This window comes from Saccopteryx bilineata, chromosome 6 (genome assembly GCF_036850765.1).
Source record: "Saccopteryx bilineata isolate mSacBil1 chromosome 6, mSacBil1_pri_phased_curated, whole genome shotgun sequence".
NCBI lineage: Eukaryota > Metazoa > Chordata > Mammalia > Chiroptera > Emballonuridae > Saccopteryx > Saccopteryx bilineata.
In genome coordinates this window covers 138,806,745-138,832,592 of record NC_089495.1, presented here as the reverse complement: position 1 = coordinate 138,832,592, position 25,848 = coordinate 138,806,745, and the positions used below count along the sequence as shown (strand labels likewise).

General features: G+C 41.0%; 1 protein-coding gene across 2 annotated transcripts in view; it reads left to right on the top strand.

The window, feature by feature from the left end:
• Positions 1-23,701, top strand: part of YWHAQ (tyrosine 3-monooxygenase/tryptophan 5-monooxygenase activation protein theta) — a 41,006-nt gene extending 17,305 nt beyond the window's left edge. For both annotated transcript variants that reach the window (XM_066234711.1, XM_066234712.1), the window contains exons 3-6: positions 15,424-15,547; positions 18,902-19,065; positions 19,668-19,763; positions 22,616-23,701. In XM_066234711.1, the coding sequence (XP_066090808.1) occupies positions 15,424-15,547; positions 18,902-19,065; positions 19,668-19,763; positions 22,616-22,675 (444 nt within the window). In that variant the 3' untranslated portion in view covers positions 22,676-23,701. The remainder of the gene's footprint in view (positions 1-15,423; positions 15,548-18,901; positions 19,066-19,667; positions 19,764-22,615) is intronic.
• Positions 23,702-25,848: the final 2,147 nt, after the last annotated feature.

The following is a 25,848-nucleotide window of genomic DNA, read 5'->3' as shown; positions in this document are numbered from 1 at the left end:
GACCAATATTCCAGACAGTGTTAGGATTTATGTCTTTTGTTATTTTTAGAATTTTATGTCAAAAAAAGTTTGAACACTTTATAAAAGGAGGTTTTTAGTCTACACAAATAATGATATTAATTAACCCTTTTTCCCAGGGTTAATTCACATCCATGAATGCTTCAGAGTTGTATAAATTCTAGTAAGTAGAAATTGAAGATATGAAAGCCCATTAACACTTTCCCAGGCCTCACCCTCACCCCAAAGCAAAATAAGGACAAACTGTTTACTTGTTTTACAGGATTGCTGCATCAGAAACAATAGTGTACACTTATGTTCCAAGTTTCTCTCCTTGGCCATAGGGGCTTCAAATCTAATTTATTGGCATTCTGAGAGGGGCACTTCAGAATTATAAATTGTGGAGTCATGCCAGTGGTTGGCAAACTCATTAGTCAACAAAGCCAAATATCAACAGTACAACGATTGAAATTTCTTTTGAGAGCCAAATTTTTTAAACTTAAACTATATAGGTAGGTACATTCCTTATCAAGGTAGCGCCCTCATGTGGTACTTTGTGGAAGAGCCATGCTCAATTGGCGATCGCAGAAACAAAGAGGCAGCAGTTGGGTGATCATAAGGACTGGATACTCAACCACTGCTGTGGCCAGCTTCCGTATAGGTGCCGCATTGTCGGAAGACTGTTGATGGGCCTATTTTTTATTTTTATTTATTTATTTATTTTTTACAGAGACAGAGAGTGAGTCAGAGAGAGGGATAGACAGGGACAGACAGACAGGAACGGAGAGAGATGAGAAGCATCAATCGTTAGTTTTTCATTGCGCGTTGCAACACCTTAGTTGTTCATTGATTGCTTTCTTTTTTATTATTATTAAATTTAATGCAGTGACATTGATAAATCAGGGTACATATGTTAAGAGAAAATATCTCTAGATTATTTTGACATTTGATTGTGCTGTATACCCCTCCCCCAAAGTTAAATTGTCTTCTGTCACCTTCTATCTGGTTTTCTTTGTGCCCCTCCCCTCCCCTAACCCCTCTCTCCTTTGATTGCTTTCTCATATGTGCCTTGACCGCGGGCCTTCAGCAGACCAAGTAACCCCTTGCTGGAGCCAGCGACCTTGGGTCCAATCTGGTGAGCTTTTCCTCAACCAGATGAGCCTGCGCTCAAGCTGGTGACCTTGGGGTCTTGAACCCGGGTCCTCTGCATCCCAGTCCGACGCTCTATCCACTGCGCTACCACCTGGTCAGGCTAAGTACCCTCTTTTAATAGTGCTGGAGATACTTTCAGTGTTAGCTTTTCCACTCCCCCCATTCCCAAGACCTGCTGTATATTCCCAGCATCCAACAGTGAATGCCTATGTATTTTACTTTGTAGAGTACCACTTTAAGTGTTCGGGAGATACCTCATTGTTGCTCTGTGCTCTTCTGCTGCTGCAGGAATGGTAATAATAGAAATCAGATGTGTGTCAGTCATCAAGACAGTGCTTCCCAACTCCTGTTGTGTTATGGCACACTGTGGAACATGGATTTATCCCCTGGCTGCTTCTGCTGTTGTTACGGCCAAGGGGATTGGTATCTCTGCCACTTACGTTAGTGGGGAGCTCCAGGTTAGAGTCTGAGCTTGAGGGACCCTGAGTGTTAGGCTTTGAGCTTTTTTTTTTCTTTTTTAAAGCTCAGTGTTGGGGAGTCCCAATCTTCGATTTTTTTTTAATTTTTATTTTATTTATTCATTTTTTAGAGAGGAGAGAGAAGAGAGACACAGAGAGAGAGACAGGGGGGAGGAGCTGGAAGCATCAACTCCCATATGTGCCTTGACCAGGCAAGCTCAGGGTTTCGAACTGGCGACCACAGCATTTCCAGGTCGACGCTTTATCCACTGCGCCACCACAGGTCAGGCCTGAGCTTATTTTTTAATAGGCCATCTGGATCTTTGGGCAGAGGATTGACATTCCAGAATGAAATTTATGGTTAATTGGCAACAGCGCATAAAGTAGATTGGAGAAAGAACTCTAAAACTTGGTCGATCATGTAGGTTATCAGTTTAGTTGAGGTGAAATGATATGGTTAACTTGGGTAATAATAGAAGTAGAACTGGGACTATGAAGTTAGATCAGATACCATGACAGAGGTCAAGGCAGCAGGGTGTGAATGACAGCCAGTGCTAGGGTCAGAAATGGGGAGAGAAACATTGACAATAGTGCTGATGGGCCTAGATAGCTGGAACATTGTCCAGTCTAGACAATAGAAAGTCTTCTTCAGTGGTTTATAGTTATAAGGAGGCTGTATATGTATATTCCCAGAGTATTCTGTGCTTACTTGTTTGAGTTTTCCAAACAAAGTCTTGACTTGGAGAAAATTACATCTAGGGACTTGGGTGACTAAGTATGGAGGCCAGGGGAGTGAGGTCAAGGGAGCATTAGGGTGGCACCCAGGTTTCTAACTAGGACACAGAGTGTGTTTCCTAAGATGAAATTGAGTGAGGGAGTAGAATCAACAGTAGGGTGTGTTAGGAAGGCAAAACTAATGTTTTTCAAATAAGTTTAAAGTCCCAATGGCGCATTCAGAGGTGTGTGTTGTGTTTGTGTGTGCACGCGTGCAATAGGTCTGGTGCTTAAGAGAAGGACTTCTGTGTAGTGCAGGGGTCCCCAAACTATGGCCCGCGGGCCGCATGCGGCCCCCTGAGGCCATTTATCCGGCCCTCCGCCGCACTTCCGGAAGGGGCACCTCTTTCATTGGTGGTCAGTGAGAGGAGCATAGTTCCCATTGAAATACTGGTCAGTTTGTTGATTTAAATTTACTCGTTCTTTATTTTAAATATTGTATTTGTTCCCGTTTTGTTTTTTTACTTTAAAATAAGATGTGCGCAGTGTGCATAGGGATTTGTTCATAGTTTTTTTTATAGTCCGGCCCTCCAATGGTCTGAGGGACAGTGAACTGGCCCCCTGTGTAAAAAGTTTGGGGACCCCTGGTGTAGTGCATGGTGATTGGGGTTTACATATTAAGCAGTGTTCTAAGGAATTTGTATTAACTTATTTAATCTTCATTATACCCCATAAAGTAGGGATTGTCTGTTTTACAGATGAATTATTTACTCTGTTTTACAGATGAATTAACCTAACTACAGAGCTGTAGAAATAATTGCCCAGCTAGATTTGGGGTAGATTTGTGAGTCAGGCAGTTATCTTAAAATGGATAGTGAGCTATTGAAATATATTTGAAATCCTTGATGAAACATTTTCTCCCAGTAGCAGATTATCATAGTTGTTAGATTTTAGAAAGCATAGCCTTAAAGGCAGACACTTATTTGATAAAAGAGAAATTAAAACATGTAACTATCCTTAATTTTAGATAATCTTCTGAAAGGTTGGGAAGCAGTATCCATTAATAGACAACTCAACCCTTGTCCATACTTAATATAGAAGATCTTGAAACACCATGCTCTGCACTTAGGAGGCATCATATTGTTACTCAGCATCAGTTTTGGGAGAGTGGAAACTTCGCAGATTATGACCAGGAATTTTTTCATTGCTTGGTATATTAGTTGCTGTAATTACTCTGGTGACTTCTATTTCATTACTTCTTCCTTCCTGTTCTAAAAAGTTTCTTTTAGTAAAGGTTGAAGTGGGAACTTCAGTTTTTCTATAGAAATATCTTTATTTTGCACCTGCTTTTTTTTTTTTTTAAGATTTTATTTATTTTAGAGAAGGGTGGAGGAGGAGCAAGAAGCATCAACTTCTGTATTTGCTTTTTTTTTTTTTTTAAATACAGGGTCAGAGATAGAGTCAAAGAGAGGGATAGATAGGGACAGACAGACAGGAATGGAGAGAGATGAGAAGCATCAATCATCAGTTTCTCGTTTTGACACCTTAGTTGTTCATTGATTGCTTTCTCATATGTGCCTTGACCACGGGCCTTCAGCAGACCGAGTAACCCCTTGCTTGAGTCAGCGACCTTGGGTCCAAGCTGGTGAGCTTTTTGCTCAAGCCAGATGAGCCCGCGCTCAAGCTGGCGACCTCGGGGTCTTGAACCTGGGTCCACTAATCCCAGTCCGATGCTCTATCCACTGTGCCAATGCCTGGTCAGGCCATATATGCCTTGATGAGGCAAGCCCGGGGCTTCAAACCTGCAACCTCAGTGTTCCAGGTGGATGCTGTATGCACTGCGCCACCACAGATTAGGCACACCCACTTTTCTATGGTACTTCTGATTGGTTATGGAATTCTAGCTGACAGGTTTTATTCTCAGCACTTTGAAGATACTTGATTGTTTTCTGATGAAAAATCAACTGTCATATTGATTCTTTATAGGTAATGTGTCATTTTTCTGGTAGCTTGTAAGAGTTTTCTTGTCTTTGGCATTATGTAGTTTTACCATGATAGTCTAGGTATGGATTTATTTTTATTTTATCTTCCTTGGATGGATTTAGCATGCTTTTCCACTATGAAAAGTCTCATCTTTTACTGTTCTCAGCTGCTATCTGTGAAGACCATCTCTTCCTCGTTCTTTTTATTCTCTCCTGGAATTTATATTGCATATTATCTTAAATGCCATTTCTATCTGCATCTTTTGACTTATCCACATTTCTTTCATCTTGTTCTTTGTTGTGTGTTCCAAGCAGATTTTTAAAACATACCTTTTGTTTTACTAATTTTCTGGTTTTTTAAATTACTGTATAGAAGTCCATCTCCTCCTCATACCTGAAAGCTATCTTTTCTTAATTTGTTGACTCCTTTTCTTTTCCCTGGCTTTCACTCCCCCCCCCCCTCCGCCCTGCTTTTCTTTTTATAACCAAAATTTAATTTAACAAATATAAAGAAAATAATAACGGCCCTTATGTTACCCATTAACCAGTTTCAGCCATTATAAATAGCTTTGTTTATATCCCCACATACCCTTCCCCCGTTTTTATTTTGAAGCTAGTCCTGGGCATCATCTGTTTAATTCATAAATATTAAAATATGTATATAATCTTTTCCTGACCTGAGGTGGTGCCATGGAAGAAGTGTTGATATGGAATGTCAAGGTTGCTGGTTTGAGACCCCTGCTTGACAGGTCAAGGCACTTACAAGAGGCAAATACAGTACATACTACTAAGAGTTGATGCTCCGCCCCTTCTCTTTCTTTCTCTTCTTAAAAATTAATAAATAAATCTTTTAAAAAATACATATGTATTTAGTCATTTTCAACATATCTTATGTTTTGTTACACACTGTTTTCATTTTTTTAGTTCTCGGGTGCTAGCCACCTGTTGATTTGCTGAGTCCTCATTATGGTGGATCAGCCCCTAGAGTAGTTCTGTTATTTTTAATAAGGCGGTTTTAGCATTTTTCCTGCGGAACTGTTTGTGCCTCGCATTGTGGAAGTGTCTTTACATAGTAGGGTTTTTAAAAATTGATTTTAGACAACATTGATTTGTTGTTTCACTTATTATGCATTCATTGGTTGATTCTTTAAGTGCTCTGACTAGGAGTCAGACCTGCAACCATGGCATTTCAAGGCGATGCTCTCACCAACTGAGCAAAGTTTTTCTAGGGTCCCTCTGCCCTTCACACCACTGTCATTGTGTTGTAAACATTCACTTTTAGTTCTTTGTTTTATTTTTCAACACCTGCATATTTTTCTTTGGTGCTCTACTATGTTTTCTTCCTTTTTATCTATTTCTATTGAGCATTTTGACTGTTTTTAGAAGAGAAAGTCTGCTCAGTGTTCCTTTGTTGCCAGAACCCAAGTTGTGTTTCTGACCCATGTAGTTTAAGGTGATGAGTCACAGATTTCTTTCTTTTCTTTTTCTTTTTAAAGGATTTTATTTATTGATTTTACTGATGGGGTGGGGAGCAAGAAGTATCAACTCGTAGTTGCTTCGCTTTCGTTGCTCATTGCTTGTTTGTTGTATGTGCCTTGACTCGGCAAGCCCAGGATTTCAAACAGGTGACCTCAGTTTCCCAGGTCGATGCTCTATCCACTTTGCCACCACAGGTCAGGCGAGTCACAGATTTCTTAGGTACTTCATACTAAGTGTGAATGAGGGAGGTGTGTGTGTGTGTATTCTGATATGCTGCTATTCGGGTAACTTTTTGTGTGTGTGTGTGTGTGTGTGTGTGTGTGTGTGTGTGTGTGTTTTTCTGAAGTTGGAAACGGGGAGGCAGACAGACTCCCGTATGCGCCCTACCGGGATCCTCCCGGCATGCCCCCCAGGGGGCGATGCTCTGCCCATCCGGGGCATCGCTCTGCCACAATCAGAGCCATTCTAGCACCTGAGGCAGAGGCCACAGCCATCCTCAGCGCCCTGGCCAACTTTGCTCCAATGGAGCCTTGGCTGCGGGAGGGGAAGAGAGAGAGACAGAGAGGAAGGAGAGGGGGAGGGGTGGAGAAGCAGATGGGTGCTTCTCCTGTGTGCCCTGGCCAGGAATTGAATCCGGAACTCTTGCACGCCAGGCCGACGCTCTACCACTGAGCCAACCGGCCAGGGCCTATTCGGATAACATTTAAAATATGTTACCACCCTCGCCAGATGACTCCATTGGCTAGAGCATTGGCCTGAAGCACAGAGGTTGCTGGTTCAATCCTTAGTGAGGGCACATACAGGAACAGACTGATACTTCTCTCTCTCTCTCTCCCCCCAACCACCTTCCTTTCTGGCTATAATCAATAAATAAAAAATATAAAAATAAAATATGTTACCATTTCATGTGGTCAGATGGACTGTCCACTAGGTACACATTCAGACTTATATTCAGTTACAAGTCTTCTCATGTATTTTATTGTAAAATTGAGTGGACACATTAACTTCTACTTCCCATATTTGTCAGAAATGTTGGTAATACTATATCTGATTTAAGGTAACAGAAATATTAATGCAGTTTTACTGCCAGAGTCTTTAAATAAATGTTCACGAGAGATAAATTTGGAAAATGAACTAACATCATTAACATGCAAAGAGTTTCTACAAACCAGTAAGGAAAAATTCATTAGGAAATGGCAAAGGATGAAAACACAGTTAACAGAAAAGTACATACAGATGTTTGACTTCATTTATAACATGTAATTTATAAAGTTAGAAGATTGTCAAAGAAAAGATAGTAAAATATTTTCACTTAATTAGACTGGAAAGATGAAAAAAGTTTAATATTCTGTGTTCAGAAGGATGTTGAGAAATTGGAGCAGTCATACATTGCTAGTTGGAAGCTAAGTCCTGGAGGACAGTTGAACAGTTTATTCTACAGATCAAGTGTACATCTGGTACTTTGCTGGAAATATAAAACAATTTGAAGCAACTTAGATGTTCATCAGAGGAGACTATTTAAAATAATGACCTTAGTGCCTTGGCAGGTTAGATCAGTTGGTGAGAGTGTTGTGCAAAGGTTGCTGGTTCAATCCTTGGTCAGGACACATGCAAAAACAGATGTATCTTTCTCTCTCTCGCCCCCTTCCACTCTTAAAAACCAATAAATTAAAAAAAAAATTTTAAAGATTTTATTGATTGATTTTACAGACAGAGGAGGGGGGGGTGAGAAAGAAGTAGTTGTTTCACGTTAGCTTTTCATCGGTTGCGTGTTGTATGTGTCTTGACCGGGCAGGCCCACATTTTCAAACGGCAACTTCAGCATTCCAGGTCAGCCCTCCATCCATGGTGCTACCACAGGCCAGGGTAAAAATATTTTTTAAATAAAATAAAAATAATTGCCTTATGTGCATACAATGAAATACTGTGCTGTGTTATACAGTATGGGACAAAGTAGGTTTACAGTGGTGAGTACATGAAACACAGTTTATTCTTGCATTATTATTTATTTACTGTATTATTTTTTATACAAACAACTGCATACCTACTTTAGCTCCACCTTGTATATATATATGAAGCAGTTATATGGACAAAATGATAATGATTCAGCAGGATTATTATATAGGAAAAGCAAGGTATTGAGCAATGTATGTAGTATGCTAACATGAGGGAGGGGAAACATACATGGATGTTAAAGGTGTAAAATAACCTGACCTATAGTGGCGCAGTGGATAAAGCGTCGACCTGGAAATGCTGAGGTCGCCGGTTCGAAACCCTGGGCTGGCCTGGTCAAGGCACATATGGGAGTTGATGCTTCCAGCTCCTCCCCACCTTCTCTCTCTGTCTCTCTCTCCTCTCTGTCTCCCTCTCTGTCTCCCTCTCTCTCTCTCTCTCTCCTCTCTAAAATGAATAAATAAAATTAAAAAATTTAAAGGTGTAAAATATCTGGAGAAATGTACAAGAAACTAATAATTGGTTGTCTTGAGAGAGAAGGACCCAGGAAAGGAAGAGCAACTTGATTTTTTTACTTTTGAATTTTATGTGATGTATATTTGTTACCTATCATTTAAATGTGAACCAGTCTATTGGATATAAATAATGGAGGAAGAATCCTGTAGTGTTGGATTTGATTTGAAGATGCCAGTATGAGGTAATTATTTAAAAATGAACAAACATAAGCTTTGCTGAAGGAAGGTAACTATGAGAACAGAGTGGGGGAGCTTTTTGGTTAGAAATGTTAGAGTGGTAATTATTGCACATTACTGCTTTGATAAGTGAAGAATTAAAAAAACAAGTAATTCAAGAAAAGTGCTGTATCATGGCTGGTGTTAATCTGACAAATGAGTCTTCCGTGTGACAGGCACTGTGCCAAATGTTTGACGTCCCATCCATAGGGTTTTGTGCTGCATAGACACAAATAGCAGTGTGGCCATAGTGGTGGGGGTCGAGGGTGGGGCGAGGTAGGCCCTGTGTAGATGGGGATGAGAGACTGCTTGTGGCGATGGGTTCATGGTGCAGTGTGCAAGTGACGTTTTACTGTGTTGCTGTTGCCTTGAGAGAGAAGGCATAGGGTTTTGTGAATGTGCCCAATGCCCAATATATTCAGTGTAAAAATAAAAATAATTTTGTTAATGAAAAACATGCCACAGCCCTTCTCTGTCTTGGAATGTTTTCGCATATTTGCAAAATCCTATTTTACCCTTTAGGACACTGCTCACTTGATACCTTCTTAAGAAAAACTCTTCCAATTGTTTAACAAAATAGTGGGGTTTTTTTTTTGTTTGTGCTCCCAAGAACTTGTGTGTCTGCCTTCCACTTACCCGTTTTCTGAGCAGGAGTGGGGAGGGCGGGGCCGACGCTGAGTGGGCGGGGCTTCGTGCGCGGGGCTTCGTGCCCGAGGCACCCTGTGGTCCTGTGTGCAGTTAGTTAACTGTTAGGTAGATACTTACTCAGATCTCTCTGGGGCCAGAGCCTAGTTTTGTTTCACATTTAAAGACACAGGGTTTTTTTTTAGCCCTGGCCGGTTGGCTCAGCAGTAGAGCGTCGGCCTAGCCTGCGGAGGACCCAGGTTCGATTCTCGGCCAGGGCACACAGGAGAAGAACCCCTTTGCTTCTCCACCCCTCCGCCACGCCTTCCTCTCTGTCTCTCTCTTCCCCTCCCCCAGCCAAGGCTCCATTGGAGCAAAGATGGTCCGGGCGCTGGGGATGGCTCTGTGGCCTCTGCCTCAGGTGCTAGAGTGGCTCTGGTCACAACATGGCGATGCCCAGGATGGGCAGAGCATCGCCCCCTGGTGGGCAGAGCATCGCCCCATGGTGGGCGTGCTGGGTGGATCCCGGTCGGGCGCATGCGGGAGTCTGACTGTCTCTCCCTGTTAACAGCTTCAGAAAAATGCAAAAAAAAAAAAAAGACAGAGGTTTTTTTAAAAAATGGTTTTAATGCACAGAAAATTAACCAGGAATGCAGCTACCAGCTACCATGTAAAAATCAAAGGTTGTACTTTGTTTTGCTTGTAACCTGACTGGTCAGGCTATTCATGATAGTTGAACAGACTGTGCAAGTCTGTATTCAAAAGTACTTGGCATTCATGGTTATTCCTAGAGGCAAAAATCTGACTAGATTATGTTTTACACTTCAGACATGGGCATTTATATATTGAAATGCATACTGTTTTATTACAGATTACTTTTATTTCTCCCTTATATGTTAATCAGAACATTAATGTATGTTTTAAATTGTGTGTAGATATATTATTTCCTGATAATTTCATTTTAGGGTAGTAAAGGAGTCATAAAATAGTTGTAAAAAGGGTTATTATATACAATTAGTTGTCTGAATTAGTATTGGTTTATTTGACACATAGGTGATTTTTTGTTAAAAAAAGTTTAAAGCTCTTAGTAATATGGCATCACTGCTAGTTCTGTCCTGAAGTGACCTTTATATATAGTAACTTACATTCTTTCCTTCACTTCGCTCATACTTGAGGTGTTTTTGGTCTAGAATGTCTTGAATTACTAGTCCATCTTGTAATTTGGGGTAGGAAATAGGCTGATTTCCTCAGACCTCTCAGGTTCTCAAAAAGGCACACACCACTTGTCTTCTACCCTCGGCCAGGTAACACTGTCCCTGCTGGAGTGGGCAAGTCTTAGCCCTCAGGCCTCCTGGGATCTTCCAACTATGCTGGTTAAAAAGTTTCAGCGGCCTGACCTGTGGTGGTGCAGTGGATAAAGCGTCGACCTGGAAATGCTGAGGTCGCCGGTTCGAAACCCTGGGCTTGCCTGGTCAAGGCACATATGGGAGTTGATGCTTCCAGCTCCTCCGCCCTTCTCTCTCTCTCCTCTCTCTCCCTCTCTGTCTCTCTCCCTCTCTCTCCTCTCTAAAAAATGAATAAATAAAATAAAATTAAAAAAAAAAAGTTTCAGTGAAGAACTCCTGCTTAGTTGACAAATAATTACAGGAGAAATTCATGGGGAGCTTTTAATTATATAAATGTTAAAAACTGATTTCTTTTTTTTTTTTTTTTTCCCCCCCATTTTTCTGAAGCTGGAAACAGGGAGAGACAGTCAGACAGACTCCCGCATGCGCCCGACCGGGATCCACCCAGCACGCCCACCAGGGGCGATGCTCTGCCCACCAGGGGGCGATGCTCTGCCCATCCTGGGCGTCGCCATGTTGCGACCAGAGCCACTCTAGCGCCTGGGGTAGAGGCCACAGAGCCATCCCCAGTGCCCGGGCCATCTTTGCTCCAATGGAGCCTTGGCTGCGGGAGGGGAAGAGGGAGACAGAGAGGGAAAGCGCGGCGGAGGGGTGGAGAAGCAAATGGGCGCTTCTCCTGTGTGCCCTGGCCAGGAATCGAACCCCGGTCCTCCACACGCTAGGCCGACGCTCTACCGCTGACTGATTTTTCTATCATGACTTTTTACCTTATATGGAAAGATTTTCTTATGCAGGCTCCGGAGCCATTTGTCATTTTGGTTTTTTCTCTCTGGTCTGTATTGATGTTTTCTTGCAAAAAGTACACCTAGCCTGAGCTGTGGTAGTGCAGTGGATAAAGTGTTCATCTGGAAGGCTGAGGTCACTGGTTCAAAACCCCAGGCTTGTCTGGTCAAGGCACATGCGAGAAGCAACTACTACAAGTTGATGCTTCCTTCTCTACTTTTCTCTCTCCCTCTCCTCTCCTCTCTTCTCTCTAAAAGACAAAACCAAACAAACAAAAAACAATGGAAAATAGCTTTAAAAAAACAAAAGCAAAAAGTACATCTAGGTTATACACCTTAAGTGTTCAGTCTTTATTCTCTTTGGCATTAATGATAACTGGTATTGATAATACCTGATACAGCTGTGATCATTTCAATAAGACATGAAGCAGAATCCATGTCTTTTAACTGGGCTAAAATCTCAACCTCCACTACTACTAGCCTATGGAGAGATGCAGTTACTCTGCCTGCTGTTTCCTTCACAGAGTTGGTGGCACCTGTCAAAGAACCAGGCATGCTGCCTGGCAGAACTCCAGAAGTAATGCCCAGGTCACTTTATAAAAGCCAACACTGGCCTGACCAGGTGGTGGCGCAGTGGATAGAGCATTGGACTGGGATGCAGAGGACCCAGGTTCCAGACCTCGAGGTCACCAGCTTGAGCACGGGTTCATCTGGTTTGAGCAAAGCTCACCAGCTTGGACCCAAAGTTGCTGGCTCGAGCAAGGGGGTTACTCCGTCTGCTGAAGGCCCACCGTCAAGGCACATAAGAGAAAGCAATCAATGAACAACAAAGGTGTCGAAACAAAAAAACTGATGATTGATGCTTCTCATCTCTCTTTGTTCCTGTCTGTCCCTATCTATCCCTCTCTCTGACTCTGTCTCTGTAAAAAAATTTTAAAAAGCCTGACCGGGTGGTGGCGCAATGGATAGAGCGTCGGACTGGGATGCCGAGGACCCAGGTTCGAGACCCCGGGGTCGCCAGCATGAGCGCGAGCTCATCTGGTTTAAGCGAAGGCTCACCAGCTTGGACCCAGGGTCGCTGGCTCGAGCAAGGGGTTACTCGGTCTGCTGAGGGCCTGTGGTCAAGGCACATTCATATGAGAGGGCAATCAATGAATAACTGGGGTGTCGCAACGTGCAATGAAAAACTGATGATTGATGCTTCTCATCTCTCTGTTCCTGTCTGTCTGTCCCTCTCTCTCTCTGTACCTATAAAAAAAAAAAAAAAGCCAACACTGTAAATCATACACATGGCACTATGAAAACTAGTAATCAAAGTTAATCATTTTTTAAAGTTTGCAATTAGCTCCTGAGTGACTGTTGGGCAGTTTTCCGAGTCCCTGGAAAGCCCTTGTGCTGGGCAAGAAGATAGTCCTTGTGAGCAGGGCCACAGCTGACTTGTGCTTCAGGAGGGATTGGTGGTAGAGGCACATTTCTCTTTTCACCTCAAGACTTTCTGGTTAGGCTCTTCTCAGCGTCTGGTACCACACTTCTGCCATGTTGAGTCACAAAGCACCAGGTCTTAAAGGTACGGGGTAGCTTTTTTGTGACTTTAAAAAATGTCTTCCAACAGAACTGTCACCATTCCAGAGCCCCTTTGTGGGATCTCCTCTTAACTCCTTCACTCACCTGGGAGAACAAGAAAAGTGAGAGAGAGGCACTTTATTTTACATTACAGTTGCTTAGTATGGACACAAGTCTGAGATTTAGAAACAAGTGAACTTTTTGTGACTGTCCCGTTACGTATAAAAAATGGTATTAGAGGGGGAAAGGTAGTATGATTTTCTCAGATTTTGGGAAAGAGTTTCTTAGGTTTGTTTTAATAGCTATTAAAGTTGTTGGTAATCCTGGTGGGATAATTTGGTTTAGAGAATCGTCCTGATATGTAGAAGGTTGCCGGTTCTATCCCCGGTCAAAGTACATAAACAGATAGATGTTTTTGTCTGTCTTTTTCTCTCCGTCCCCTCTCTCTAAAATCAATAAATAATTTTTAAATTGTATTGGTGATGTTGAGCAGAAGAAATTATTAGTCTTATCTTTCACTTGTTTTTTCACTTAAGAGTATGGAGGTGGGGAGGCAGCATCTCCTCCAGGTGTCTGTAGTGGATGTAGCCCAGAGGGACAGCTAGTGCTGCTTTTCTGGCCCTGCAGCATCCCAGATTTAGCCACAATTTTAATGCTTGCTACTTTTAAATAGTGTATGAACTTCTGGGGCTTCGTTATGTAATAATGCTGTAATATTAAGCTTAACTTCCCCTGAGCTTAGGATCCTTTTAAAGTATATTAGTTTCAACCTAAACTAAACATTTTTTAAAATTTAAATTTAAGGATTTAAAACATTTTAAATGTTTTTCTGTTTATTTTCTTTAAAATAACTTACAGATATAATCATTGTGTTTAGGCCATTTTTATTCATATAAACAAGAAAGTTCTTGAATCAGAACTACATTTTCTAAATTTTTTCATGTCTGTAAACAACCTTTTACTTAGTTATACCCCGTTTCCCCGAAAGTATGACAGTGTCTTATATTAATTTTTGCTCCTAAAGATGCACTAGTTCTTATTTTCAGGGGATGTCTTATTTTCAGGGAAACAGGGTAGATTTATGACTTTGAAACAGTCTTTACTGGGTTATTCTCCAAATTTCCCATTTTGTATCATATATGGCATTTTTATTTAGCCTTAACTGATGAGGCCTGTAACTATTTTTCCAAAACATAAACCTGATCATCATACCTGTTCCTTCTTAAATGTATTCACTAGTTTCACTTTGCCCAGATCAGTGCATCTCAGTAGATGGGTGGGAACATCTGGCTGACCTATCATTGCTGACATTTACTGAGCCCTCTGTGATTTGTTCTGGGCTTTTACAGCTATTGTTTTTACTTCCAGAAAAGCCTATGAGGTTAGGGTACTAGTATCCTCAGTTTTCTATGAGAATTTGTTTACTTTGTAATATTTTTTAATTCAGTTCAAAAAGATTTTTATTACTTAGCATCTAGTAAATTTGATAGTCCCAGAAGATGCCTGTCATGTTTGTATTTTGTGACTTTATATACTTCCAGGTACACCTTATACAAAATACCTCAATTTGAGAAGCACAAGCTTATTGGATCAAGTGCACATTTATTTGTGTGAAATGGGGGCTAAACCATTTCTTTGTATGAAATGGTTAGGGCATATACAATGTTTCTGTATCTCCTTTCCTCTTTCTAAAATGTGTGTGTGCGTGTATTCAGAAAATATATTTTATATATATTAAAACTATATATCCAGGAGACATAATTGTGAAATTGCTAAGACTTTTTTATTGATTGGGTTTTGAGAGAGAAAGAGGTAGAGGAGCAGGAAGCATCAACTTCTAGTAGTTGCTTCTCATACATGCTTTGACTGGGCAAGGCCAGGGTTTTAAAACGGCGACCCCAGCATTCCAGTTCAACACTCCATCCACTGAGCCACCACACGTCAGGCTAGACTACTGGCTCTTCATCTCTACTTAACTTGTTTTGGACAAACACTGGTCTGCAGAGGACACTGCATATCCCTGCTCTGGGCCATGATGACTTACTTTCTCTGTGATTATACATCAAGTTCTTCATACTTGATGTCTTAAACATTTTGTTTGCCTCTCTAAAACAGTTGCACATACCTGTTTTCTAAGTGCTACATTCCTGCTGTTCTTCCTGACAAGTCAAACATCCCTTCTAGGAAAGCCTGTCTAACCAGTGGCCATCTCCTGCAGAGCCAGATACGCTCCTCTGCTTCCTGAGTCCTTGTTCGTGTTATCTTTTACTGTCTGGTGTGCATTTAATATGGTACTTACCTCTTTTTGTATTAGAACATGAGTTCTTTATGTCTTCTGTACATCCCTTCCAGTCAGATACAGTGCCTGGCACCAAACATGTATGAGGAAATGCTTGCTGGATGAATGGACTCTAATTGAGGTTTGGTGTAATCCGGCTTTCCCATTAGAAACTGACTTGCTAGCAGCCAAAGCATTCGACCAGTGTCGACCACCTGACCCCTGCTCTCAGCCCATGCTTTAAGTCTAGGGTGGTATGTTGTAGTTACTGTGACCATTGACGATTGACAGCATATCATTGTGAATTTTTTACTGTAATAATAGCCTCTTATTAGTACTTAAAATTTTATCTTATTTCTTTCAGGAATTGTTGGATAAGTATTTAATAGCCAACGCAACTAATCCAGAGAGTAAGGTCTTCTATCTGAAAATGAAGGGAGATTACTTCCGGTACCTTGCTGAAGTTGCATGTGGTGATGATCGGAAACGTAAGTGTATTTGGCTTATATGTGAAGCTGAAATGGAAACTAGGAAGGAAGAAGGAATGGGCACCATGGCAATAATTTCTGTGTAGTCTGGAACTTTAAGAAACATTTTGGAACCTGTATAAAGAAAGTAATGTTACTTTATGTTCTCAAAGATGAAAATAGAGTCATGAGCTTACATTATTTGCTCTTTAAAAAATTAAACTCAGCCTGACCAGGCAGTGGTGCAGTGGATAGAGCATCGGACTGGGATGTGGAGGACCCAGGTTTGAGACCCCGAGGACACCAGCTTGAGCCCAAGGTTGCTTGCTCAGCAAGGGCTCACTCGGTCTGCTATAGGCCCCCAGTCAAGGCACATATGAGAAATCAATCAATGAACAACTAAGGAACCACAACGAAGAATTGATGTTTCTCATCTCTCTCCCTTCCTGTCTGTCTGTTCCTCTCTCTGACTCTCTGTCTCTGCCACAAAAAAAAAAAATAATAACTCAAATTTTCTGATTATAATCTAAGATATTATTAAAAACAGGCTTTGCTTGACCAGGCGGTGGCACAGTGGATAGAGCATCAGACTGGGATGTGGAGGACCCAGGTTCGAGACCCCGAGGCTGCCAAGTTCATCTGGTGGGTTCATCTGGTTTGAGCAAAAAGCTCACCAGCTTGGACCCAAGGTCACTGGCTTGAGCAAAGAAAGGGGTTACTCAGTCTGCCGTAGCCCCCCCCCACCACCACCTCCATCAAGGTACATATGAGAAAGCAATCAGTGAACAACTAAAGTGCCACAATGAAAAACTAATGATTGATGCTTCTCATCTCTCTTTATTCCTGTCTGTCTGTCTGTCCCTTTCTATCCCTCACTCTGACTCTCTCTCTGTCCCTGTAAAAAAACAAAAAACAAAACAGGCTTCATCTTTTATGCTTTAGAGTTTGGTTTATAGGACAGTATTTTCAGCTCCAGAGTTCTGTGCAAATGCTTTGAGTGATCTCGTTAGCACCTCTAATGCCATTCTACTGTGAAACTAAAGATAGCTAGAGCAAAATTACATATAGAATAAAGAAATGGGATGTACTTTTTCTGTTTGACAGGTTAGCTACCACATGTTTTGAAGGATATGACATTGACTACTAATCACATATAACCAAAATTCTGAGGAGAGGGGAATTGAGAGTATTGTTGCCAGTATATAATTTATCAGAAAACTTAGACATGGGAGAAAGAAACCGCCAAATTGCCTAGCTTGGTTGTTTAAAAAGTCGAAATAAATTTATTAGCAGTGAACTTGGGGCCTGGAGAATTGGTAGCCAAGTATAATGTGAGTCCTGTTAAATTGTGTGTGTGTTTCTGGTACCATATTTATTGTGCAAGTGCTAAGTAGAATTCATTTTTTCCAATAAGTCTATTATTTTCTTCATTTTGTCCCATCTGAAAAGGGTGTACCCCCCAAAAGAGTTACTAACTGAAAGTGAGATAGTGTCACCATCCAAGTGTCAATGTAATTAAAGATATAAAGAGAAAATGTTACCCTGCTGTAACAAAATTTGTATACTGAACTTAATAGTGTTACTGGTATATAATTTCTCTTGCCATAAAAATAAGCAAAATTGAATGTGACAGAATTGAAAATTCACTGCCGTCCCAGCAGTAACCTGATGTCATTCTTCCTGGCTTATTGGCATTTCCCAGCCCCCTGAAACAACATGCTCCTGCAGTGTGGAATTGTGGACAGTCTGTGTTCACAGCCTGGGAGCTGAGACACTTGACTTGCTGTAGTGCCTCCCTAAGAGCCTGCCAGCCAGCCAGCCAGCCAGCCAGCCCTCCTTAGCAGTAGGGCTAACCCAGCCACATGTAGACCAATAAATGTGCCACTTCAGAGCACAGAAAATGTGCACATTCATGCTGCAAAGAGGTAATTTAATTTGTTAGGTCACTATTTTCAAAGTCGTAATGGCCAAAGGCATTCAGAAATCCTGTCCTTTTCAAAACGTGGGTATATTCAGATTAGGGTCAGTAATACTTCCTGAACATTATTTTCAGGAAGGTGACATTTTTATTAGGCCAGCACTCAAACTCTGGTTTTAAAGCAGATTTTGTTTCCTATGTTGGCACTTTTTTATCGCTTCTCTGTATAATATGACTTGATACCAAGGGTCAGTATTATTTTTACAAATAAGTCATAAAGGCAGAGATTTTGGTGGCAGTGATCTTTGTAAAGTGTTTTAATTACTTTGATAAAGGGTATTACAGCCAAATACTTATTTCCCCAGCTTTATTAAAACATTATTGGTATATAACAATTTTTTTTTTTTTTTTTTTTTTTTTTTTACAGAGACAGAGAGTGAGTCAGAGAGAGGGATAGACAGGGACAGACAGACGGGAACGGAGAAAGATGAGAAGCATAAATCATTAGTTTTTTTTTGTTTTTTTTGTTTTTTCATTTTTCCGAAGCTGGAACCGGGGAGGCAGTCAAGACAGACTCCCGCATGCGCCCGACTGGGATCCACCCGGCAAGCCCACCAGGGGGCGATGCTTTGCCCCTCTGGGGCGTCGCTCTGTTGCATCCAGAGGCCACAGAGCTGTCCCCAGCGTCCAGGCCATCTTTGCTCCAATGGAGCCTCGCTGCAGGAAGGGAAGAGAGAGACAGAGAGGAAGGAGAGGGAGGGGGAGGGATGGAGAAGCAAATGGGCGCTTCTCCTGTGTGCCCTGGCCGGGAATCGAACCCGGGACTCCTGCACGCCAGGCCGACGCTCTACCGCTGAGCCAACCGGCCAGGGATAAATCATTAGTTTTTCATTGCGCATTGCAACACCTTAGTTGTTCATTGATTGCTTTCTCATATGTGCCTTGACCGCGGGCCCTCAGCAGACCGAGTAACCCCTTGCTGGAGCCAGTGACCTTGGGTTCAAGCTGGTGAACTTTTGCTCAAACCAGATGAGCCTACGCTTAAGCTGGCAACCTTGGGGTCTCGAACCTGGGTCCTCTGCATCCCAGTCCGATGCTCTATCCACTGCACCACCGCCTGGTCAGGCAACAAATTATTTTTAATTGCTGCATTTCCGGTAATAAAGTGAAAAGACATGAAAGAAGAGAGTTGTCTTAGCCCTGGTGACGGAAAAATCTGATGTACTATATTGTGTTGTTATTAAGCTGGTTATAAGCCAGTCACATAAACTAGTTTTTAAATACCCAGTGCAAGGTAATGTTTTGGTTTGCTACTATGGTTTTAAAAGAAAGCAACAGAGAAAAATTTGGTTCTGCCAAGATCTAGTCAGTCACATATGTTAAGTGTGTTAATATGCTGTGTACTAGGTGGATATTTTCAGTGACTTGCTTTTTTATTTCATTTTTTGCCTTCACAGAAACGATAGATAATTCCCAAGGAGCATACCAAGAGGCTTTTGACATAAGCAAGAAAGAGATGCAGCCCACACACCCAATTCGTCTGGGGTTGGCTCTTAACTTTTCTGTATTTTACTATGAGATCCTTAATAACCCAGAGCTTGCCTGCACACTGGCTAAAACGGTAAGATTTGTGTTCAGAAACACCCTCGTTAGCTAAGGTTGTTTGAGATAACAAATATGTTACTTTCTAGGTATTTTATTTATTTGGATATCTCCTTTTCTTACCATCATGACCACCTACCACTTCCCCTCCAAGTGCCTTGCTCTGTCCCAACTGTGGCTCTCAGCAGTAATAATTGTCTAAAGAGCATAATGATCAGAGGAATCGAAGGAAGAAAGAAATGGAAAGGGACGCCTGCCAGGTGTGCTTACTAGCATAGCTGCATTCTTCCAAGTGCTTCACAAAGGGCGAGTACAGAGAGGCTTTTGCAAGTACATACCTATTCTTATTGGTAAGCATATATTGTATTAGGCACAGCTCCTGTACTCTGTATCCTATGAAAGAGCTAAGAAGTGCTTGTTTATGATTATACATGGTTTTTTACATTTCAAGACATACTCAGAAGTTCTTAAACTGAGAATCTGATTCTATTGAGCATTGTTGTAATTGATGGTAAACATGAAGTGGATGTTAACCTATCCTGTAAAAATGGTTTGTAGTAGTGAACTAACCAGGTTGTTCAATGCAAATACTGTTTACCATGGCTATTAATATTTTACCAGGCTTTTGATGAGGCCATTGCAGAACTCGATACACTGAATGAAGACTCATACAAAGACAGCACCCTCATCATGCAGTTGCTTAGGGACAACCTCACAGTGAGTTGAACACTCTTTTATTTCTTTTTCAAGAACAAAAGTACTTATCTTTTATTTGGGCTCCCTGTCTGTTGGGGCAGTTGAAGAACAGCTACACTTTCTCTTAGAAATGAATGCATAGATAGATCTATAACTAAAAGTATTAAGTGTTTGTCAGTATTTTGTACAGGAAAACTATTCTTTTGTAGGCAGGTTTTCAAGTTGAATGGGCATTGTAGCAGCCCTTCCTGAGAAGGTGCAAAGGTTGGAGGAACTCATAGTGTCACTGACTATTCATTGGGATGGAGACGCTAATATGGAGACTTTCGGTAGTTTCAGTGTTTTCTTCCTTTGGGTCAATTAGCTGTAGCAAGGTAGGGACTACTGTCGATATGTAAGCTTCTCCAAAATCGCATGATGTGCCTTATTCTAACAAAGTCTTACTTTGGGAATTGTACATGCTATTATGTAGGCATCTGATAGGTGGTAAGCCTTCACCTTGATTTACTCCTCTGCTTCTAGGCCCAAACCTCTGTTTTGCTTCTTTTGAAATTTGTTTTTTCTTTGTGTTTCTTCCTACAACTTGGACAAACAGATGATAAATGAAAAAATAATGGAGAAAAAATAGTTTGAGCTTTATTTAGCTTCTTTTTGCTAGGTAGGATTCTTTTTAATAGCACCATATCTATTCAACTTGGATGAACAGGGCAATTATGAAGACACTGAAACCCAGCCATTAGAAATCCCTGTAGATCTGAGGTAACAGAAGCATGATTAGCATAGACAGCTGCTGTACAAGAAAGGCATGCTGAGCGAGTGGACCTTCCCAGGTGCACCATGGTGCTGTCTGTGTCTTTACTGGTTTTGTGTTTTCTCTTTTTAAATTTTTTTATTTATTAATTTTGGGGGGAGGGGCAAGAAGAAAGATAGAGATATCACTTTATTGTTCCACTTATTTATGCATTCATTGTTGATTCTTGTAAGTACCCTGATGGGGGGATCAAACCTACAACCTTGGTGTCTGGGACAACGCTCTAATCAGTTGAGCTACCTGGCCAGGGCTGGAGACAGTTCTTCAGGGACATTTGTTTTTACTTATATTAGTATCTCAACAAGATTCTGGTTTTCTGAAATTTAACTATTGTCTTCATATTTGTTGGTCTAATAGAAATCCGTTTTGTGAGCTGTTTATTATCGTTGATAAATATTGACTATTCATTGTCACTTCATTCCATCTTAAAATTAGGTCCTTAGAGGTCAGTTTGTTTTAATATTCTCCGTAGCTCACTACTCCTTTCTATCTCCCCTTCCCCCCCCATATATTTTTTTAAAATTTACTGATCTTGACAGATTGGAAGAGGGAGTGAGAAGTATCAACTCATAGTTGCTTCACTTTAGTTCGTTGATTGCTTCTTGTATGTGTCTTGACCGGGCAAGCCCAGGACCCCAAACCAGTGACCTCAGGGCTCCAGGTCAGTGCTCCTCCCACTGCCCCCCCACAGGCCTTTCTCAACGTCTTCGCGCACACCTGCTGTTTTCCTGTAACTAGGTCACTACTCCTGTTCAACCTTTTGCAGAAACACAAAGTCAGGCTGTCTTTTTTTACTTCATGATAGTCAGATACTTGAAAATAGTTATTAAGACTATGATCTCCCCCCCCACTGCTTATAATTATTTATTTAATTTTTTGCCTTATTAATCTCAAATTATATTTCACTAGTGCTTTCACAAAGAGCTTTGGGCTACTGGGAATGAGAAAACAATAAATTCTAAGGGTGCTATCTTTTTTTTCCTAAAAGTGTAGTACTTATAACAAGTAAGCTTTTGGCCTTAGCTGGGTAGCTCACGTGGTTAGAGCATCATTCAGATATTCCAAGGTTGCGTGTTCAGTCCCCAATCAGGGCACATACAAGAATCAACCAATGAGCCCTGGCCTGAGAGCTCGGTTGGTTAGAGCATCATCCTGAAGTGCAGAGGTTGCCAATATGATCTCCTGTTAGGGCACATACAGGAACAGATTGAAGTTCTGTCTTACTCTGTCTTCCCTCCCTCCCTCCCTCCCTCCCTCCCTCCCTCCCTCCCTTCCTTTCTCCCTTCCCCTCCCTTCTTCTCTCTCTCTCAAATCAATAAATTTAAAAAAAGAATCCACCAGTCTGACCAGGTAATGGCGCAGTGGATAGAGCATCGGACTAGGACAGAGGACACAGGTTTGAAACCCCGAGGTCACTGGCTTGGAGCCCAAGGTTGCTGCTTGAGCAAGGGGTCACTCGCTCTGCTATAGCCCCCCGGTCAAGACACATATGAGAAAGCAATCAGTGAACAACTAAGCTGCCACAACAAAGACTTGATGCTTCTCGTCTCTCTCCATTCTTGTCTCTGTCCCTGCCTGTCTCTCTCTCTCTCTGTTGCAAAAATACAAAGAGAGAGAGAGAGAGAGAGAGAACCAACCAGTGAGCCCTGGCTGTGCAGCTCAGATGGTTAGAGCATCATCCCCAATACACCAGGGTTACAGGTTCAATCCCCAGTCAGGGTACATACAAAATCAACCAGTGAATGCATAAATAAGTGGAACAACAAAGCGGTGTCTCTCTTTCTCTCTCAAATCACTTAAAGAATAAACTTTAAAATTTGCTCAGTAGTGCAGATGTATCTGCACTGTAAGTGTGTTGTAAATGGCCTGCAGGGATTCACTTTGGGGGGAGGAGTTGGTACTTGAGAACTATAACTTGCAGTCTTAGTCATAATTTCTTGTTTGAATAATTTACAGCTGTCAGAATTGCATTTTGTTATAACTGTTGGACTTGATACAGTTTTCTAATTTGGAAATAGTGACCTAATGCGTTTCCCCCCTCCACCCCCCACCCCACCCCCAGTTATGGACATCAGACAGTGCGGGAGAAGAGTGTGATGCGGCAGAAGGGGCGGAGAACTAACTGCAGACAGGATATCGTCCTCTTCCCTCCGGAAACTTTGTACACATCTCCACTCCTTACTCCATTCGGATTTCCTAGAGGAAGAAGCCCATTCGTGTGTATGGAATCAGCTGTTTATAGTCTTTTCACACTGCAGCTTTGGGAAAACTCCATTCCTTGATTTGTGTTTGTCTTGGCCTTCCTGGTGTGCAGTTACTGCTGTAGAAAAGTATTAATAGCTTCATTTCACATAAACATGAGTAACTTCCAAACACTTACGTAGAGGACTAAAAATGTATCTGGTATTTTAAGTAATCTGAACCAGTTCTGCAAGTGATTGTGTTTTGTATTACAGTGAAGATATGAAAATGTAGTTAATTACAATTTAAAGAGTGTTTTACCTAACTTCTTAATTTCTACATTCCCTACCTTACTCTTCTTTGGGGGTTTCCTTTCTGTGAGCAACTTTTTATTGTTCTTAATGTATTTGTTTTTGGTAGAAATCCAGAAGTATTAGATTGAATGGGAAAGCATTTGACATTTCTGGATTGGGGGTCACAAATTGAAATGCCTCCTGTGTCACGTATGATGGAGGTCTTATGTATCTGATGACGGGGAATTCTCTTCTTCACTTGATTTGCTGCTGTTTCAGTTGACAACTGCCCTTCCTAAAAAAATTCACTTACACTTAACTAGATATCATTGTAGTTCTGGTATTCACTTCACTATGTAATAGAAGTAGCATGTTGCTGCCAGAATACAAGCATTGCTTTTGGTGAATTAAAGTGCATGTTATTTCTTAACACAGTAGAATGGGGAAATAAATTAAAAAACACAAGTCCAAGTCTAAAACTTCAGTACTTTTCCATGCAGATTTGTGCACATGTAAGAGGGTGTCCCATTTGTCTAGTGATTTGTTACTTAGAGAGTTGGACCACTATTGTGTGTTGCTAATCATTGACTGTAGTCCCAAAAAAGCCTTGTGAAAATGTTATGGCCCTATGTAACAGCAGAGTAACGTAAAATAAAACTACATTTTATAAACCATTTACTATGGCTTTGTAACAATTGCATACTCCTATTTTAAAGGATAGGTGAATTTTACTACTTTCTGGAGTCTATTGATACTTCCCTTTTATGTAAAATGTAGTAGTGATCCCCATATTTCTGCATTGTGATACACTTGTCTGGGGATGCTTGGAAATGTATAAAATTGGGCTACATTTCTTATAGGTAGTGTTTTATTCATAGATCAGTTTTGTGGGCCATCTCTTCCTCAGATGTAAATGATATCTAGTTAAGTGTTATATGGAATAAAGTAGACATTTTAAAACTAGAAAAGTTGATTATGTGATTGTGAATGCTTTGGCTGGTGTTAGAATTAAGCGTTGGCAGGTGTTCAAACGGCCTGTCAGAGTACAGTTTAGTTTTCAGATAGTTTAGTTTCCCTTGGTCAACCTTCAGTTGCACCATTAGTTAGTTCCAAATAATTTTGGTTTTTGTAAAATCACAATGGCTTGTTAACACTAACCTGTCATAAATGTTGGTCTGAGAATTTATTTTAAAGTCAAAAGAGAATCTGAAAAATAAGCTATGTAAGATTAATCCTTTATCTCCTAAAATGTGATAAGATTACTAGGATTTTGGTCACCAAAAATCTAAATTAATAAGATTTCTTTTTTTTTTTTAATAAAGCCCAAAACATTTTTTTTTAAATTTTTAATGTGGGAGATATCTAAAATTAGACCTTAACATATGAGTCAATTGTTTTTCCAACTATAATATTTGGAAACAATATGTCTAAATGTACACAAGACTCTGCAAACCCCCGAGTATGATTTCAAGACTTAGCGCTGAATTGGGATCATCTCCAGGAAGGAAATCCATGAGCCAGATGTGGTTTTCTTCTTCCAGATGTGTTTTATATGTTTGAGGAAAGGTAAAACGTTTTTTCCCTGCCTTTATTTGAGGCCGCTTAAAAACAGCTCTAAGGAGTACCTACAAATGAGCTTCCCACTAAGTCAAGTGCAGATGCAGCTGCTGCGTTAGCCATTAATGTTAACATAATCTACCAATGTTCTCAGTGTTCCATTGTTTTAAACAACTTTGGTTTTTACATTTTATGGAAATTAAATAGAAAAATATATGTACAGTTTTAACTAAAATGTCATGACCTCAGTATCTGAGGTAAATTTCTGCATAGCAATAAATGAATCACAGCAAAATTTAATAAAACTAGTAATACACCTGAATCTAATCACTTGGTCCTAACGTTTGAAATTATTTTATAATGCCAACGACACAAGTTCAATTAAGAATTCTAATATCACAAAAATAACCATCATATTAATATCTCAACTAACTAAACAAGAAAATGGTTCCTCTGACACATACTAAGATTTTTTTTAAATAAAAATTTCAGTAGAGATGGGAACATTGTGGACTAGGGAAAAAATTTTTTTTAATAAATTGGTTAAGGAATCAAGGAATTTTGAATTGCCAAAGTAGCTGCTTAAAGAGCAAGTTATTCTCAGCATTTAATCACAGAGTTAATGTCTCTGTTTTAGAAGTCAGCATCTTTTTTTTTTTTCCCCAGAGACAGAGTCAGAGAGAGGGATAGACAGGGACAGGCAGACAGGAACGGAGAGATGAGAAGCATCAATCATTAGTTTTTCATTGCGCATTGCGACACCTTAGTTGTTCATTGATTGCTTTGTCATATGTGCCTTGACCGGGGGGCCTTCAGCAGACAGAGTAACCCCTTGCTCGAGCCAGCGACCTTGAGTCCAAGCTGGTGAGCTTTTGCTCAAACCAGATGAGCCCGCGCTCAAGCTGGTGACCTTGGGGTCTCGAACCTCAGCATCCCAGTCTGATGCTCTATCCATTGCACCACTGCCTGGTCAGGCAGAAGTCGGCATCTTCGTGAGGGGCCCTAGCCCATTGGTTCTCCGTGGGGCCATCTGAGATTGGGGCCTCATAGCGCAAGAGTTCGAGGGGATTGATGGGACATTGCTGAGAACTTCGTAGGAGAGAGGACGCCTTGGTGGGGCGGAAGGGGTAACAATGTTTTGTTTGGTATGGAGGGAGGATTTAAAGCCTCTCTGAGAGTTTAGAACGTTTCAGTGTCACACTTGTTTTGTAGTTAGAACACTGACAGTTTTTCCTTTAAAATATCATTTAGGCCTGACCTGTGG